Source organism: Propithecus coquereli, unplaced genomic scaffold, assembly GCF_000956105.1.
Source record: "Propithecus coquereli isolate 6110/MARCELLA unplaced genomic scaffold, Pcoq_1.0 Scaffold188, whole genome shotgun sequence".
Classification (NCBI taxonomy): domain Eukaryota; kingdom Metazoa; phylum Chordata; class Mammalia; order Primates; family Indriidae; genus Propithecus; species Propithecus coquereli.
The window spans coordinates 2,037,305-2,056,678 of NW_012143634.1; the positions used below are offsets into that span (position 1 = coordinate 2,037,305).

Here is a 19,374-nt window from a genome sequence, read left to right on the forward strand (position 1 = left end):
CAGAGTTAGTGGTAACAAAATCTAATAGTAGGACTTCCTGGGGTGACTTCCAGAAATTTTCCTGTAAGTTCCAGTGCCATGATCTATTCAGGTATAGGGACTCAGATAAGAGGAACTTTAGAAAGACCTTTCTAAGGAAGTAACATTTGAATTGAGACTTCCCAGACAAAGAGACCAGAAGGTAAAAATGCCTTGCATTTCTGGGAACAATTTTATTATGATTAGAGAACAAGAAGAAGGCCAGTATACCTGGAGCATTGCGAACAGGGAGAGAGAGTTTTCAGGCAAGGAGATGTAATCAGAGAGGCCAGCAGGGGCCAGATTAAGTTGGGTTTTATAAGTCTCGATAAGGAGTTTAACTTGTGTTCTAAGTGGATTGGGAAACCATTGGAGGCTTGCAAGCAAGGAGGTTGACTGATCCGATCTGTGTTTTAGAAAGATCATTCTGGTAGAGGATGGTCTGCAACAAGGTAAGAGTAGATGTAGCAAGACCAAGATAAGAAGTTATTACCATAATCCAGATGAGAGATGATAGTGGCTTGGAATTAGGGGGTAGTGAAAGAGTGGGAGAAAAATAGATTTGTAATATGCTATGGTAGTTAAACCCACAGGACTGCCTAGTGGATTGCATATGAGAAGTGAAGTCTGACATGATCCTAAATCTATTTGGTAGTCTTTTGACTGGTCCCCAAATAACTGGGATATTAGACTTCTGAAACATCTAGGATTGAACAAGTGCCTCCTATAATTTATGTAGTGGGAATTTACTGACAATCAGATTCTGTGCTTTAAGAACAGATAAACTTATTTCATTGGAGATCTCATCTAGTCTCCTAGTCTCCCAGTTTTTATGTCTTTAAATACCATCTATATGGCTAATGACTCCCACATTTATATCTTCAAATGGACTTCTTCCTTGAACTTCAGAGCCTCAATTGCTCACTTCCCATCAAAATGTGGCATATGCAAAACTGACTCGTGATCTTGCCTCCCAACCTGAAGCCTCTGCAGTCTTTCTCATCTCAGTTAGGGCAGCTACATTTTTCCAGTTGCTCAAGCAAAAGCCATGAAGTCATCCTGAATCCTCTCTCTCTTTCTCCCTCTCTCTCCTACATACTATATATAATCCTTCAGGAATCCTACATTCAAAATATATCCAGAATTGACCACTCCTCACAGCACTCCACTGTCACCACTCTCATTTAAGCTGCTGTGATCTTTTGCTTGGATTCCTACAAGAGACTGCTCACTGCCCTTGCCACTTCTGTCTTGCCCCCTATGTTCTACTTTCAGTGTATGAGTCAAAGTGATCTTTAGAAAATATGTTAGATCCTATTATTGTTTGTTGGGGCTGCCCCAACAGAATAGCATAAGCTGGGTGGCTTATAAACAACAGAAGTTTATTGCTCACAGTTCTGGAGGCTGGAAATTCCAAGATCAAGGTGCTGGCAGATTTGGTGTCTGATGAAGATCTACTTCTTGGTTCACAGATGGCACCTTCTCTCTGCATCCTCACATGGCAGAAGGGATAAGGGTATTCTCTGGGGTCCTTTTTATAAGGGCACTAATCTCATTCATGAGGCCACCACCCTCATGATCTAATCACCTTCTCCAAAGCCCTACTTCCTAAAATCATCACATTGGTGATGAGGTTTCAACATATGAATTTTAGGAGGACACAAACTTTCAGAACATTGCAAGTCCTATAACTTTTCTGAATAATATGTTCCAGTGGCTCTTAGTTTTCCTCAGAATAAAAGTCAAAGGCCCTACATGATCTCATTCTTTGATCTTAGCTCCTACTCAGAGTATTAGAAAATGCTTTCTTTAAGATTCCATGCTAAAGAAAAGTTTCTTACAAGATATTTTTAAATTGAGTTTTAGTTCTTCCTCCAAAACATACACAAATAAAAGAAATAAGGGTCCTGCATTTTGACTACAAATATTTCCATAAACAGAGCATGTCCTTTCAAGGAGTTAAAATAATGAGTGAGCTACAATTCAAAGGGTAAACAGTGGTAGGGGGCAGCATATTCTGTACCCCAGAATCCAACGTCCAAAGAAAATGCACACAAAAGAATTACAAAATTCCCTTTCCCTTCTTCTGATCACTCTGTTTATTCCACTTTGTTAGATCAATGAGTCTATGTGACTTCAACTTGTAACAATTAAGTTTTTGCTGTTAATTTTTATTAATTTATAAATATGAGCTGTTATTTTCTTAATACTTTGAGAAGAAAAGAAAAAAATATTTTGACTGATGATGAGTATGTTTTAAAGGCAGTACCCTGGAGCAGGGTGCTTGGAACAATGGCTTAGTGACCACCTTTGTCGTTTCCTGCATAAAAATGGTGTCACATGATAATTAGCCTTAAAAATTGGCTCAATGTGGTCAAATTTAGGATAGATAGCATTGCAGGATTGCACTAAGAAGTATTTTGTGTTTAGGTCATTTTAACAATTCTGTTGAAATTATTGTATCTTAATGGCCAAAACTCTATTATGGTTAAGGATGAATTTGAGCCAATGTCCATAATTAGGAAGTAGTAGTCAAAGAGATTCATTATTTTTGACCTATATTTTTATGGTGCAGGATAATCATTTGTTAATTTTCTTTTCAAAATAAAAATGGGGTTACTTTTTCTGATTTTAAATTTAAAACAATTCAGATGATACAGCAGAGTCTAAAGAAAAAGCAAAAATCATGATCTCTTCTCCCAGAGAGAGCCATTCTTAATACTTAAGTCTATTGTTACCAGACTTTTTTCTATGCCTTTTTATATAAATATAAACCTAAAGTGAGATTATAACTCTACACACTATTTTATACCCTCCTTTCTGCTCAAAAATATATCAAGAACATATTTCCATGACAGCAAATGTGGATCTAAATAATCTCTTTTCATGGCTACATAATACATGATAAAGATGCCTTTTATTTTTCCTAAAAATATACTAGCTGACAAAATGAATCTGGGCTTGCCTTAATGATTTAAAAGCCATGCAATTTAAGAAATATAAGGACATTTTATTTCACTGACATATAAAATCAACCATTAAACTAAAAGGACCTGTAAATATTCTTAACAAAATATAATGATGGTCTTAATTACTGAATAAGCAAATTTATTTCTGTGATAACTGCAACAAATATTTATTGAACACCTGCCAAGTACCAGCACTGATCTAGGTGCTGGGGATACTTTGGTAAATTAGGTAGGTGAGATTCCTGCTTTCAAAGAATTTACATTCTGGTGGATCGGAAACAGATAATAAACTAATAAGAAATAAGAACATCAGATATTGAAGCATACATGATATAATGTTGCCATGGTAAAATTTAAGCTGACATTTTGGTCCTGAATTCTGCAGTGAGCCAAATCACATATTATAATTATGTTTTCAGATTTGAAGACAGTGAAGGACAAATAAATTATGAGTCATTTTTCTGTGTCTTGAACTGGAGAGCGAATCCGATGCCTGAATTGAAAGCACAACCATACCTTAAAGAGGTAAAATTAACATCTATTTTAAAACCAGCTATGGCTACATCCCTTGCATTTTTAACATCCTTTATCTTCAAATTATTTTTCAATGTAAAGTATTAGCATCGGTGCTTTTGGAAAGAGTGCTTACGTGTTTCTGGGTATTTGTGTTAAAGGCTAATTCACTTACTATGCTGAGCAAACATCTGCTCTGTAAGAGCATGACTTTTCTTATGAATTTTTTTTTAACCTCAGTCACATCCAATTATATGGAAAATAGGATAATAGGTTACAGTTATAAATAGATATAAACACTGTTATCAAGGGATTCTGGTAACATCATCATAAGCCACAAGAGCAAATCTCAAATGGTCTTATGTCAAGAATCCCCAGAGTATCTGTGGCTGTGTACACAGGTTTGATGAGGGTGAAACAATAGAGTATGGGGATGCACATTTCACAGGGGAGCCAAATTTAAAATAAAAATTCTGTGGAAAAATGCTTGGTTAGGGAAAACAAAGTTCATGTGATCAGATGGTGCTCTCAACATTGTGGAATTGTCTGAATTCTCCACGATCTCTTTGGACCAATTGTCTGTAAGGAGTGGGTGGGTGGGTGGTGGTTTGTTTGTATTTTAACATGCTCCAGAAATTGATTTTCTTGGGAAAGTCCCTTGATAAAGCAAATGTCATGTGGTTGATACTCCCAGAAAGGACGTATTTATTTCTCGGGGTCTCTGCTGACCAGCTCATTCTGGCCCGAGCTGGTCCAAGTGCCCTTGGGAGTTCCCTCAGGCATGTAGCTACTCTGGGAGTGTCAAGGACAGCCACAGAACTTCCAGATGGTTGAGGAACAGTGGTGGCGTTTGGAGTTAAACAGAGCTGGGGTTGAATTCTGGCTCTGCCACTTACTTAGCTGAATGACTTTGGATCAGTTAAGTTACTTACCTCATTCATTTGTAAATTTAATCTTCAGACAAATCAGGATTAAGTATCCACCCTTAATAGATTCTCTGCTCTGAGCTAGGGTCCAGAGACAAAGGTCATCATTGCTACCTTTGAGGGGCCCACTGCTGACAGGGGAATCACTCATGATTTGGAGTGTGGTGTGATACAACCTGCTTGGGATGCTGTGGGATGAGGAGGAAGCTGCTTCTAAATCAGACTAGGGGAACAGGAAGTATTCTCAGGGGAGCTGACACTTGAAATTTCAATGATGAGTGGTGAGAGTTAGCAAAGTAGGAAAGTGACATGTGACATGGAAAAGGTATTCCCAACAGAGCACCCTGGGACATGGGACAGCATGGTGCTTGTACAGAACTAGGAGGAATTGTTGTGGCTGGAGTGAAGGCCCACAGGAAGAGTTGAGAAGGATGAGGCTCAAGATATCTGCAAGGGTGAGGTTTGAATATTGTCCTGGAAGGTCTGGAGACCGCTGACAAATTTGAAGGAAGGGAACTTGCTCTGGCTGGATGGTGGGTGGCCTAGAAGGCGGATAGAGACAGGCAGACTCACTGGGAGGCTCTGTACATCCCATCGTCCCCATAATAATAGCAAACACTTAAAGCGTGTACTGTGTGCCAGTCATTGTACTAAGATCTCAAAACCTCTTAGCTCATTTAATCCTCATAGCAACAATAGGTACTTTTATTATTCCCAATTTAGAGATAAAGAAGTTAGAAAAACATCAAGTATACGGTAGAGTCAAAATTTTAACTCAGGTCTGTTTTACTGCAAAGAATAAAAAAGAAAAACATCTTTGTAATATAATTATTATTGAAGATACTGGACTGAATTAACTCAAATGCAAGATACCACTGCAAAAACAAATCAATACTGTCATTTTCCCTGATAACCTTTTAATTGTTATCCAAATAAATATTTTATTTTTAAATATAAAAGAAGAAAAATGGTAGATGGGGTTTATATTCTACCTTTTTGTTTAATGTTTTAGCAGTCTGTGTTGGCTGTCCTCCATGTGTCCCATTAGGACTGCTTTCCAGTGCCCTCTACCCTGCTCTGACCCTGCCCAGGTCAGTCCTGGGCAGCTGACCTTTGTGGGCCACATGAATGGGTCCCTTCTTCCTCTGGCCTCCAGTTGAGTTGGCCAATGGGATACACCAGCAGGAGAGTAGAAGGCAGGAGGAGAAATTGTCTCCCTCTGCCAGTCATGATAGATTGACTGCCTCCTTCAGCCAAGGTCCTGAGGTCCACAGTACTTGTCTAGAGGCTCTCTCCATATAGCTGTCCACTCCAGGCTCTGGTGACCACCCTAACATGCCCTTTCAGACTCAGGTGGTGGTAATAGCTCCCTGCTTTTACAATCTTTGGGGACTGGAGGATCCCCATTGGTTTTTCTAAACATTTCCCACAAATTTGCAGTTAGTCACTCTATTAAATTCTTCTCGACTTACACAGTTTGCAAATGTCCTCTATTTCCTATGGGACCCTGAATGATATACAGTACATACTTAGTGTTGCTACTTAGCAACAGCCTTTGTTCTTTTCCTTACTTTCTGCTTCTCTGTTTCCTCTTCCATTCCACCCAATCTACCATCTCTATGTTAGAGGTTTCATCATGTACAAAAATATGATCATATCATATGCATTTATCTGCAGTGTGCTTTTTTTTTACTTAATTGTGGAAAATTCCTCTAGTTTAATATGTATAGACCTAAGCCATTCTTTAATAGCTGCAGAATGGGTATACAATAATTTATTGATCTGTTTCTCTATTGATAGGCATTCAGGTTGTCTTTACATTTTTTTTGCCTCTGAAAACATGTAGTGTCTTATTACTTTAGTTTTTACTTTCCTAATGACTATTGATTTTGAATGAAATTTAATCATCTTTTTGTACTACAACCCACAGTAAGAAAGACATTTTTATAACAACCCAGCATGCACATATATAATGGAACAAAAGTTTCATGAAATATTATTCTGACTACATGTGGTGCAGTATGATCTATTTTCTTTTTTCCTTTCTCTCTTCCTTTCTTTTCTCTCTCCCTTCCCTCACCTCTTTCTTTTCATTGTTGTTCATGACCCATTAAATTGATTTCATGACCCACAAAAGGATCACCACCCACACGGGAAGGGGAGTCACAGCATGGGAAGGGCAAAGATTCCTTAGTCACCCCGCCCCCATTTCATCACTTACCAACTCTGTCAACTGGGACAGGTACTGAGCCCTGGACTTCAGGTGCTTCAGAGAGGCAGTGTAAAATAGAAGGTCTGCCATCACAGGGGACCTGAATTCAAACCCTTAGCTCTCTGATGAACTAACTGGGTGACTTTGTACAAGTTACTCAGCCTTTCAGGTTTTCCTGTCTCGAAAGTAGAGATAAGAATAGTTCTTTCATTAGGGTTGTTGTGAGGAGTAAGTGAGTCAATATATATGAGGCACTTGTCACAATACCTGCCCTACAGTAAGGGCTTAAATGTTAGCTGCTGTTACTGTTTGTGAAATGGAGATGCCTTACCTTCCTCAAGTAAGTGGGATGGGCCCTGAGAAGTCCCTTCTAAGGCTAGGATGGATGATTCTATCCTTAATGGTAAGAGTTAGAACAGTTGTAGACCAAGACTGTCACATCAGAAATAGCCTGTGCTTTAGCAGTAGTTTCTTCCAATTTTTATTCATTTATGGTGAAAACTTTACTCATAGGGTCTCATCCATTCTGTTGACCAAGCCTAGAAATGTTTTGGTCTGCAGGAGACATTTTCAGTCAATTACAAAGAAAATAAAATAGGTATAAAATGGTACCTGATCAATTAAACCAATAATGAGTATTTAACCAGATTCTGAAGAGTCCGCATCACTTTGGTACTGCCAAACTTGTCATCGTTGCATAAAGAGGATATAAAATAGCTTGGGAATGTTACCAGTGAGTCTATAATCTCATGTGAAAATATTTAGTGTAAATGAGTTGAGCACAATGTTGCATAGTTCATACAGTAGAATTAGTAGTGTAGAATATCTACTGAACCGCCTAAGTGTACTTAAATGTTGATATCTAATAATGCCCTGACACACTGCTAGGTCAGAGCTTGTCACAGGTTGGGTTCTCCAGGAAGCAGATGGAGTCTAACATGCAGGATGTTTATTCGAGAATGTCCTTAGGATCAACTCCCATGGAAGGTGGGGGAAGGAAACAAAAGTGGGCAGAGGGAAAAATTGAACTGTAATACAGGCCCAAAGGCAGCCTTGGCTGAACCATGGGGAGCTTTGGAGCTAGGATTTGGCCTTTCAGAGTTGTCCTGAGTTGGGCCAAAATGTCCTGGTTTTATCTCTATGCGTTGGTTCAAAAAGAGATTTGACTTTGGGGAATGTGGCCCTTTGCAGCCAAGATGTCTCCGTAGCCGAGACAATCCACGAAGGGTCAGCAGCTGAGCAACCAAGTTCCTCCCCAAGGGGATTCTGGATGGTATGTCACAGCTCAGCAACTAACCGCTCTTGAAGCTCCTGTTGACTGTTCTTGGTATCAACTAGGAGCCTGGCAGTGTGGCACAGCCTCCTCCCCACCGAGTTCCCTGGTTATTGTGTGATCTTCCACCCGTGGCAGGGACCTGATAGCAGAATGGTTATGCCAGAAGAGGGCATGGTGGAGTCAGACCAGATGTGTGGGTCCCTGGGGCCCAGTTGGCCAGAGAAATCCCCTTTGGGGATTGCCAACATTTGGGAAGTCTGCCATAGCCAAAGTCACATGTGGGACTTCAGGGATGAATAGATACATCAAGCTGTGAAAGTGCCCCAGACCTGACTGTGAAGTGATGAGATTAAAGGTCTTTTGAGATCAAAGAATTGCAGGCTGAGCCCAGGTGGAGGCCTGGGTTGGAAAGCTGCATACTTCCTCCAGTATATGAGCTGGGCAGTCTGGCTCTGGCGGAAGTTCCAGAGATGCCATGGATAGCTCTCTAGAACTGCAGTTCCCAACCCCCAGGCAAAAGACCAGGAACAGGACCATGGGCTTCAGCCAACCAGAGGCTGGGGGGGGGGTGGTCTAGTATTCAAGCCTTGGAAGTACAAGACATCAGAGAGTTCCAGCCAGACATCCCTCCAAAATAGGGAGCACAGTGATGGGGAATCTAGAGGGCAGCACCATTCAGCAATCAGAGGGAGCCAGTTAGCAGGCTCAAACCAAGCTTTCAGCCCTGCCAAGGGAACAGAGCAGGCTGAGTCCCTATACCAGTGAAGTTACAGCAGGAAATACACATCATGCTCAAAGGGGTCCTGGAGATGGATTTGATGAAGGGACTATTGACAGAGGAGTGGGTAGGGTTAAGGGAACCAAGCAGAGGAGTGAAGCACTCAGAGACTAGTAAGAGTGGAAAGGCTTGACCATCCCTAGGCCTGGAGGAACAGGGAGGGGCCAGTGTTATTGGAGCCCAGCCGAGGAGCAGCAGGTAGAGGAGTGTAGCCCCTGTAGCCACCCCCACACCATGGCCTGGTAGGGAGGAAGCAGGTTGAGGAGGAGTAAAATCCATGCTCTGACCTCTCCTTCCTCCTGTTTTCCCATCTCCTGATGCTGTTTCCCATTGGCTGAACCCGCCCAGAAGCCAGAGAACAAGGGAGCTTGGGGAGTGATGCAATCCACAGAGGTCGGCCTCCCAGGGCAGAAAGCAGGATGTAAAGGGCAAAGAATGGATCTTAAGGGGCAAATGGAGACTGATGCAGCACAGTCTGTTACCGGAATAAAGCCTTGAGCTTAGGCGGCCAAACCCCATAGTCAGGGTGTAAAGCCAGGTCCAGACTAACAGCTCCTGGAACTTGGTTTGCTGAATGTCAGGACCAGTGCCCCAGACGCAAATGTGGCTCCCCTATGTGTGATAGTGAGGTGGCCTTCAGCTAATAGGAGTAGGGTCCAACAACAAACAAGGAAAACTTAAAGAGGACTATCACGTAGCTAGTCTAGCTTTGATTAGTCCTGCTGCCCTTTGGTGAGAGTTTTTCCTACATGGACAGATGAAAGCTGACTGTCACCCATCATGACTGTTGGCTATGGCCTGTAGCCTGTATTCTCAGGGGACTCCCTTGGTCGTCCCTCTGCATGGTCCCTCAGCAGCCCATGGAAAGCCATGGGGCTGTAATTTAACTCTCACTCCATGATGTGACCATCTATGGTCTCAGCATGTTGCCCTGGTGCTGTCACGGCCCAGAGACCCCATTTCCATTCTATTGTGCTTGCTCGCAGATGGTGGCTATAAAACTGGCAGAATAGGTCCCACTGTTTGGAGCCTGTCTGGTTAATCTCAGAAGTCACATTTTAAAAAATAACACTAAATCGGTTCTTATATAAACTTTATAACTTGCACTGTGTGACTGGCGTCTTATCTGTTGACGTTTCTGAGAAAAATTGGATGTGGCTTCATTTTATGAGCACTGTAACTGCAGAAGCATTAGCAGTCAGCTCTAAAGCTCTCTCTCTCACACAACAGGATGATATAGGGCCTTGGCAGTGGGAAGTAGGGGGCAGTTGGGTACACCTTCAGATACATCTTTGGACACCCCAGTTGTTGAGGATCTCCTTTCGGGATTTAGAGCATGGAATTCCCTATGACATTTTATTGTCCCAACAACCTTGTAAGAATAAGTATCATTCCCAATTTACAGATAAGAAGCTGAGACTCAGAGGCATTCCCAAAGGTAAGGATTATAAAGTCAGGGGCTAGTGCTAATTTTTTAAATAAGCAAAGTTATTTCTAATATTTGTGGTTGAATATAGTTGAAAGAAAAGGTTATTAACCATTCTCATTAGATTTAAAAAACTGATGAACACATGCCAATTAACTAACAGAGCAATAACCTACTAGGAAACGGTACTTCTGGAATCCACTTTGATCTAATGCATTGGATGGCATCTACTTGAATTGTGCACATAAGCCTACCACTCAAGCTCAAAAAAATCCATATCTCCTTGAAAATTTTACTTGCTCTGGAATGCAGTTCCAAGGAAAGGTTTTCTGTTTAGAAGCCACACATGTCTTTTAGCTACAACTCACACACAGATGACAACTCTATGTAAGCTTTGTCTAGGGCAAGGGGAAGCAATTGTGAAATATTGGCATTGCTGTAAAGACAGAAATGGACAGAAATATAAGCAAATCTCCTGACTTTATATATGAGCTTTTCCTTATGTTATCAGAATGCTCTTGATTATTTCAAGAAGTATTTGCACAGTCCTCTTCCCAAAATTTATTTCAACTTGATTGGCTTAAATTTAATTACATTTATGATTTTTGTCAAACTAATTTGATTATTTCTAAGGTCATATCAACCTTATTAGAAGGAAGAAAATCTAAGAAAACCACAATTTTGGTACCGTACACACTATTGGCCTTTTCTACAAATTCATAGATATTTCCCATAGAAACATCCTTTTCCAAGCAAGTGGAGGGGAATAACATGGTGAAATCACTAACATGACTCTATCTGCCTTGCATTTGGGAGGAATAAAAATAACCTTGTTTCAGTGAAGCATGGAATTTAATTGGCTCCCGATCTTTTCCCCTCATGCATCTGGTGGCCAGTACTACAGTAGAAAATTTTAAACAAGAAGGAGACATAATCAAATTAAATTTCCTTTTAAAAATGTCAGAGCAAATAAATCTAGGGCCCATTAGCTCACACACAGCTTTGCTATTCTCACTGGGCAGCTGCTGTTTACTGGATTTTCATCCAGTGCCATCTTTGCTTCCCATTTCAAGGGTGTGTGATTTTACAGATCGGCAGCTACATTTTTTTCACCATTGATGAACAAGTAATTTATTGCCAACTTGTTTGACATCTTAAGTGGCTCTAACGACAGCCAGCTTGAAAGATGTCATAGGGCCCTCTTGGAGACAATGATTCCCAGACACTTTAGAATCATGATTTTGTATCATTGAATTTCACTTTGCATTTTATAGTTCTTCCTTCTTCCAGAAAACTCTATATGGCATGTATTGTTTATGCTCCAGATTATATCAATTTTTGTTCTGAGATTTGGGCACTGTCTCTTGAGTTATCTGGAAGTCACATTAGAGACTCCAGATCCATCCACAGTTTGCCAGGAAGTTGCTTTGTTCCAAGCTGTGCTATGGCTTTCTTAGACATGTTCTTAATTTTGATAAATGCAAAATTGTATAGTGTCTATGTCTAACTTCCTCTAGAAGCAGACTTGGATACAAGGATTTAAGTGTAAATAGTTTTTTGGAGGGTAGTGAAAGGAACTAGGGGAGCAAGAAAGGGAATGGAAGGAGCTACTAAAGGGCGTATTATCAAACCAGTTCCAAAAGTAGCTGATTGGAGGTTAGCAGCTGGGAAATGCTGGGATCCCAAGTGAGGATAGCACCTCAGAATTATCCCACCCAAAGTGCAAGGGAGCTGCAGTATTCATTCATCAATTTCTATCAGTCATTGTTTGATGCTGCTCTTGGAGTAGAGGAAAGGAAATAATTCCTTGGCACTTGTGACTTGACACAGGGGCAGCCAAACCAGGCCTCAGAGGCCAAAGAGAAGCCCAAGGGCAAAGGAACACAGGTGCTGGCAGTTGGAAGGCAGGCTGGTGTGCGCCAAAGTGGAAAGGGTGAGGGGATAGGAAGGGGCACTGGTAGAGCCCGCTACACGTAGACAGTTCCAAATGTTCATCGCTAAGGGTTTGTTTTACAGAGACATACACAGGCTCGTCCTCTTCTGGAACGGGAGGGACCGACTTCTGTGGATGAGCTCTCCTGTTGTAAAAGTACCACACATTTACTCCCACTTCAAACTCACATGCACTGCTGGGAAAACCATATGATCTGGAGTTTTCTTTGCATTTTATAGTGTAGGATGAATAAAAGGTCAGTGAAGACAGAACATTTTAACTCCCTGCCCAGATTTTCATAAAGATTCTATAATGTTTGGAACACTTGCAGATTTATTAGAAAATATAATTAGGCAGTGGTGTTGTAGGGATTTCTTATGTCACCAAAAACTTTTCATTTTATGAAGGGGCTGACCACGTGATTCCCTTAGGTAGATCCAATTATAGGCAAAATGAAGAAGGTGCCTTTCCCTCTGCTTTATTGACACCTCCCTCACCCCATCCCCTGAGCCTCTCCTGCTTCTTACCCTCCCTTGGATTCCAAATTTGATTCATTAATCCATTTTAAGCCAGTATGTGTGAAAATCTCCCTAAAATTAGTGGTTGGCAATAGATGGATACTGGGTTCCTCGAACACTACAAATGTGCCTGTGGCATTTATGAAGTATTTGGACAGAAAAAGTTGCTACCACCTGGAACCTACGGAACAGTGACAAAAGGAAAAATAATCAAGGGAAGTGGTATTGATTCTAGAGAAAGAGCACAGTGGGGTTTGGAGCCATCAGGAAAGCTTTGTGGGAGCCATGGGGTTTAAAGTGGTCAGAATTTAAAGAAATGGACTACTGTTATCTTTTCATCTTAAATTATCCTTAATTTCAAATCTCATGAACTGAAACTTGAGTTTCATTTTGCCCAAGTCTGGCTTATTGCTAATAAATTTGTTTCTCATCTCTAAATTCTTGAGTTGTCATGATTCCAGTATAAGTTCTATTTTTTTCTTTTTTATTGTTAGCATTGAAATCACCATTCCTTGCTCAAAAAACAAACAAACAAACAAATGAAAACAAAACCACCTTTGTTGCCTAATAAGCTATGAGGCAGGATCTTCTAGTACTGGTCTGTTTCATGAGAGAATACATTCCCTGAATAATTCCACCATAGTTATATCAGTTACATAATTCATTTTATTATTTCTGTATTGAAAACTTTTCTTTTAAAAACCTATCAGGAAATAGTGATTTTGAGTGCATATATTTGTACTATTCCTCTATAACAAGATTGAATTTGTAAATACCACTTAAGAGCAAAAATTGCTGTAAGTTTTGTACTGAAATTTTTGGGAACATGTTGAATAGTGGACTTGAATGATTGTTGATCTCAGCCTCCATTGATTATAACATATTATTTAATATGTATATAATGGTTTACTACTTTTTGGTGTCAGGAAGGATATTTTACTAAGATCTATGTGGTATGAGTTGCTCAGAACACCCCTTAGGAATTGGTTTAGCCATCATCTGTCTGAATGGTCATTTCCTTCTTCACACTGCTGGTTGGTTGTTTGAGCTCAACCACTTACAGGTGGCATTCTTGAGAAAGAAGAGTAGTGTCACTTCAAGAACGGCATTATCTTCTATTTAACTTTTCATGCCGAAAACGATGGGAGCAACTGTAGGATGAGGGCCAGCTGCCTCAGGATAGGCCCACTCCACTGCTCGGCCCAGCAGATAAGCATAGCTCTGGTGCCCCACTACCGGGGTGGCAGTTGAGGCTCCATCACTGACTGGTGGTTTGATTTTCAGACAATCTACTCAACCCTTCTATGCCTCAGTTTCCTTTTCTGTAAATAGGTTATCATAATAACATCTACCTCTTAAGGGTTTTCTGTGATGACTAAAATAACTTAGTATAGATAAAACACTTAAAAGAGTACCTGTCATATAGTAAATATCCAATACATTTATTATTATTACTACTACTACTACTAGGTAATTATAGGATTCCTATAACCCTGCAAAGATCTGCAACCAACTCGTCATCATCATAAATCATCACTTAAATGCCTTCATTAGAAATGCTGGTACTTGGTTCTCTTCTGATTCTATGATAATTATCAATTGGATTCTAATGTAACACTAGTAAAGATATAGAACCTCTTACATAAAACAGTTAACCTTGACAATAGAATTATAAGCAACCACAGTTATGAAATTTCCCCCATGTTAATATTAATATTGACCATTGTAGCATATTCAAAAAGTTGGTGTGTGCATATATACACACATATATATGTATTATACATATTAAATGTATAAAGTGTATATATATGTGTGTGTGTGTGTACACACACACACACACACACACACACACACACACACACGCATGCACATATATAAAGTGTCTTATTCTGAAGAGCATACTGTGAGTGATCCAGTGCTCTTTTCATTGTTAATCTAAAAAACAGTAACCAAGCCAGCAGTATAGCTACCAGTTTGGATTTTGAAAATTGAGTTCTTAATGAGTATAGGAAGAGCTATCACTACAATAATGCTGTGTAACAAACAACTCTTAAAATTTCAGTGGTTCACAACAAAACACATTTATTTTTCTTGTCTATGAGCCTGTAAATAGTTGAGCTTGGCTGGATTCAGCTGGGCTTGGCTCCATGCTGCAAGTTGGGCCTGGTTTGTTCTACCTTGGTCATTCTGGGACCAGCAGCGTCGTGGGCCATGTTCTTCTCATGGTGATGACAGAGGCCCAGAAGACAGAGGCACAGAAGACTAAGCCAAATGACACCAGCGTATTAGAGCCTCTGTTCATAATACATCTGCTAACAGTACATAGGCCAAAGCAAGTCATGTGGTCAAGCTCATATCAAAGGGACAGGAAAACATACTCCTACTTCGTGAGAGGTTCTACAAAGTCCTATGAAAAAGAGTGTGGGCATGTAATTTTAATACAGGAAGGGAGTGAAGAATCAAGGAGAAGAATCCAGTCTTTCACAAAGTCCTTATGATCCTGAAGTGGATAGTAAAATTTCCACTTTAAAAATAAACTGTTTACCAAAAGCTTATATAAAGACAAGGAACAATTTGATGTTGAATTTCCAAAACTGCAATTTGAAATGTGGTTCTAATTGTATTCATCTTTGTTTTTCTTTTCTAGAGATGTGAAGAGGTTTGGCTTAGAATGCCATCACCTGTTCCTGTGAAATACATTGACTATGTAACTCTTTTGAAGGACATGCTTGGCTTAGAGGAGGACTAACCATGCTGGTTTTGGTCAATTCCCTTTGATTTACTGCTCTAATTTTGCCAAGTTTATTTTAGTAGATATAATTTCATTACAAACAAAAAAGAACAAGGTTCATATTAAATGGAAATCCATAAACCACAATTAATCTTCTTTTGTCACGTTAGTTTTTCAGAACATCATATTATATTGCTGATGTACCAGCACTATTAAAAATGCCATTAAAAATGTCGACTATTTTTATAATATGTATGATTTATTAATATCAAAGAATCTTATGATAATTTTCTATCCAACATAATTTGATTCAACATAATTTGATTCACAATATGAACAGAAAATGACTTTTGATGGCTACGCATGACAGTGTAAAATCGAATTATATCAGAGCAATAAGTTGTGATTCTATTAAACATTTTTTGAAATCTTTTTGACACATGTTTATTACTTATATAAGTTTTGTAGCAACCCACCTCATCAAAATAATTCTTAAACCTCTCTACAGTGAACGTGTTTATTTTCTGAAGTTAGTAAAGCTATGGGAATAAAAGGAACCTCCTCCTCAATGCACACACACACACACACACACACACACACACATAAAAATTTGGGAGAGAAATTGAAACATATGCAGTGTTTATATTTTTAATGCCCTTTTTCTGTCTAAAGTCAGCTTGTTAGCTCAGGAATATATTCATGTGTATAAATTTATAGTATGACCAAAAATGTATTATGTCTAAAATATTTAGGGATGTGAATGCTGAAAATTTTGAGAGTTTTTTTGGAGTTCATTTACACACACACACACAAACACCATGCACCCCACCTCAGAGCTTTAAATATTCTAAAACTACATTCCCCTGCATTTCTCTAGTTCTATTTTTATTTTTCTTCAGTAGAACTCTTGTCATGTAGTATCCATTTGATTAAAACCCATAGCCATAGACCTCTGGGAATTCACTGTAAGAAGTCTAACCCGATCTATCCCATTCTTCAGTGTTAGGCGTTCTCAGAGACAATGGAAGCCTATCAAGAAGGGACGCACCATTTACCTTTCAGAGTCTACTCTGAGGAGAGGAAGAGGAGCTGATGATGTCTCAAGGGCCCCTTCGGTCTCATTATTCTTTCACTCCACATTTCCAGCAGCGTCTTGCCTAGAAATGAGCTGGCTTCTTGGCACCCAGATGTACCAATTTACTCGACAACAATGGCTCTTTCATTTTTTTAAAATTGAAGTTAATCAATGAAGTATTTCTATATATAAAGCTAGGATAATTCCACATGTGCTATTGTTAGAATAGACCCCCTAGGACTTTCCAGTAAATTAGTGTATGCAATTTATATACAAGAACCATCTACCCATAAAACCTAATTTTGACTACTTGATTTTTGTCCCAGGTTTTTTTTTTTTTTTTAAGACAACTGACAGTGCCAAGCCATTTTGTCACTTTAAGATTTTTCCATTCCCCAGAGAGCAAGCTTTTAGAAGGATGACACTTTCCTGGAACTTTTAAAGCTGACACATTCGTCACTTACCTATTCAACTCTTCAGTCAGTTGTCTTTCCTTCAAGAGTTTAAATATGTAGATAATTTAGCCCTTGTACAGGTTCATAATGTAGTTCATTTGAGAAATGGGAGGAGAAAAAGAAAGGAAACAAACCAGTGATAATTCTCCTGAGGTTGTGGGGTGACAATGGCTCATTCTATTGTAGAGATGTGTGTTACTGCCCTGGTTGTTTCCGGTTCAAGCTCACAATTAGCAATGAAATGGCCATTATAGGAATCATGCCGATAAACATGATACATTGCAGCCATACAGACACTTTAAATAATTATTCTTTTATAACTAAGCCATATACTGAAGAAGATTTATAATTTAGAGATAATATCCCCATTAGTAAAGTTTATGACCCAATAAACAGCTCCCACTAGTTAATAAATGCCAAAGCCATAAAAACAAAGACTATTACTGTAATAGAATTTCTGTACCTCCCTCTTTTGCTGGTGGTCTCAAGACACTGAAGGGAAATGCTATTTTAGGGAAAACATTTATTCTCATTATGTAAATATCAATGAATTGTCTTACAATCCATCTGGAAATCTCCCAGCCCTCCTTGGTCCCAGGTGGTCCTGAAATGCTGATGCGTTCTGCTTAGGTTTCAAGCACTAGATAACTCTGGGTTTCAGCACAAATAAACCCTGTGACTAAAATCTTTGGGGGAGGTGGAGAGGTGGGCTGGAATTTCTGCCTCTTCTCTTCCCTCTGAAAAAGAGAAATCCCAGCTAGTGTCATTGTTCCAGGGTAATAATTTTGAAAACAGCTTCACAATGTTTGCATGTACTTGTATTTTTAGCTGCTAACATTTTCTCATTTTGATGGAAAAGTAAGTGCTGCTTTGGATGTCTGGGTGAGTTGAAGGTTAATATAGGCAAACCTTTTGTCCTAAGAACTAATTGTTTTTTAGTATTCTTGGAACTGTGGGAATGATTGATAAAGTCATTTGAAAGCCCAAATCAAATCATGTCTTCATACAAAATTGATTAAAAGCTGTTGAAGTTCCCATTAAATAGTTTGTTGAGGCACTGTTGTGAAGTACGATGTTGTCAGCAGATGACTAATTTGCAGTGCTTATTTGCCTTTTAATTCCCTTTTTTACCTAACTCTTTGAAAAGTAATGTGGATAAGTCTATTGGTTCATTTAATTTTATTTTTTTTAATTTTTTATTTTTAATTATTATAGGTACATAATAGTTGTATATCTCTATATATTGGTTAACTTTAGCTAAGCTTACTAAAATGGTTAAAATTTCAGACAATAGAGGGGAGGTGCAGAGCACTGTATCTTTCCAGCATTATAATAGCTTAAACATTTTGCCTACTTTTATGTATTACCTTTGATTTAATTGGCTGAATACACCATTCTTGGTATTTGTTGTTGTTTTTTTAATGCTAGGCAATTTGAAATTTGGTTATTTGGGGTTGTAGAGCTTCCAGGCTTTCTGAACACCTCAGTCATGAGTTCAGGATATTTAAATTGCCTTTCATTCTTTCAAATGCCAGGGAGTTATTGATGAATAAAATGAAATCTCCTCAAATTATAAAAACCAAAACACAATACTCTTGGCTTTGCAACTTGGATCTATCTTAATTCAAGTAGGGGGTTGCTTCCTAGCCTTTTCCATTTATTTCTCCTTTTGCCTTCACCTTCCTCCGCACATTATTACTTTGCTCTAAATTCAGTAGTTGGAGTGGTAATGAAATAGTAGGGCTTTCCACAAAATATTTATGATATTGAATAATGCAGAATCCATTGAATAATGAATTGTCATGCTCCCAACTACATGTATATTCTCTTTAGTTATGAGTATAGATCCCTGAATTTTGAATACCCTTCAAAATTGGTCTGTAAATGACCTTTCAGACAAACAGCTTCCCAATGATGATATACTTAAGTAATGCAGTAATGCATCTCTGCCCTAATGTTTTTTGGGCAAAGACTGAATTGCTTCAAGTTGAAGGCAGGTTGAGACCTTTTCAAAAACGAGTCTTTTCAAGTTGACTGAGCATCTTCAGAGACATAATGCTTTTTAATTCCCAAGAGAATGTAATGTGTAAAAATGGAAAGCCCACTGAGGCAAGATCAATGAAGCTATTTAGCAAATAATAAACCTGGAGTGATAATGGAGCAAACATCCATTATTACAAGGGGTAGCGCTGACTGTGCAATTAGTTTAAGAGAATTTTGTAACTCACTTCCATCCACCTTCTTCTACCAGGTTATATATTGGTTTAAAGATACATTTTCTTTCAAGGTCAATTGAGCTTCTTAAAACTAAGAATTTTGAGACACCTTTGTCAACAGAGTGGCCAGAATAAGCATCTTCTTTGCATTTCTTCCTGGTTGCCAGTAAAATTCCTTCCAAAGGGACTTTTGAGCCCATTATGTGTCTGGTGTGTGGCACACACAGGAACCCAGGGGTCAGCAAGGCTGCTCAGAAGCAACTGGTAAAAAGGCTAAAAAATGTGGCTGATGAAAAACTCCACAGTGGCTCTGCAAGCAGAGAATTAA

At 39.1% G+C, this 19,374-nt stretch overlaps 1 protein-coding gene across 1 annotated transcript in view; it reads left to right on the forward strand.

The window, feature by feature from the left end:
- EFHC2 (EF-hand domain (C-terminal) containing 2) overlaps positions 1–15,445 on the forward strand; it is a 150,995-nt gene extending 135,550 nt beyond the window's left edge. The window contains exons 14-15 of the mRNA XM_012642805.1: positions 3,407–3,512; positions 15,217–15,445. Coding sequence (XP_012498259.1) covers positions 3,407–3,512; positions 15,217–15,318 — 208 coding nt within the window. The 3' untranslated portion in view covers positions 15,319–15,445. The remainder of the gene's footprint in view (positions 1–3,406; positions 3,513–15,216) is intronic.
- The last annotated feature ends 3,929 nt before the right edge of the window (positions 15,446–19,374 follow it).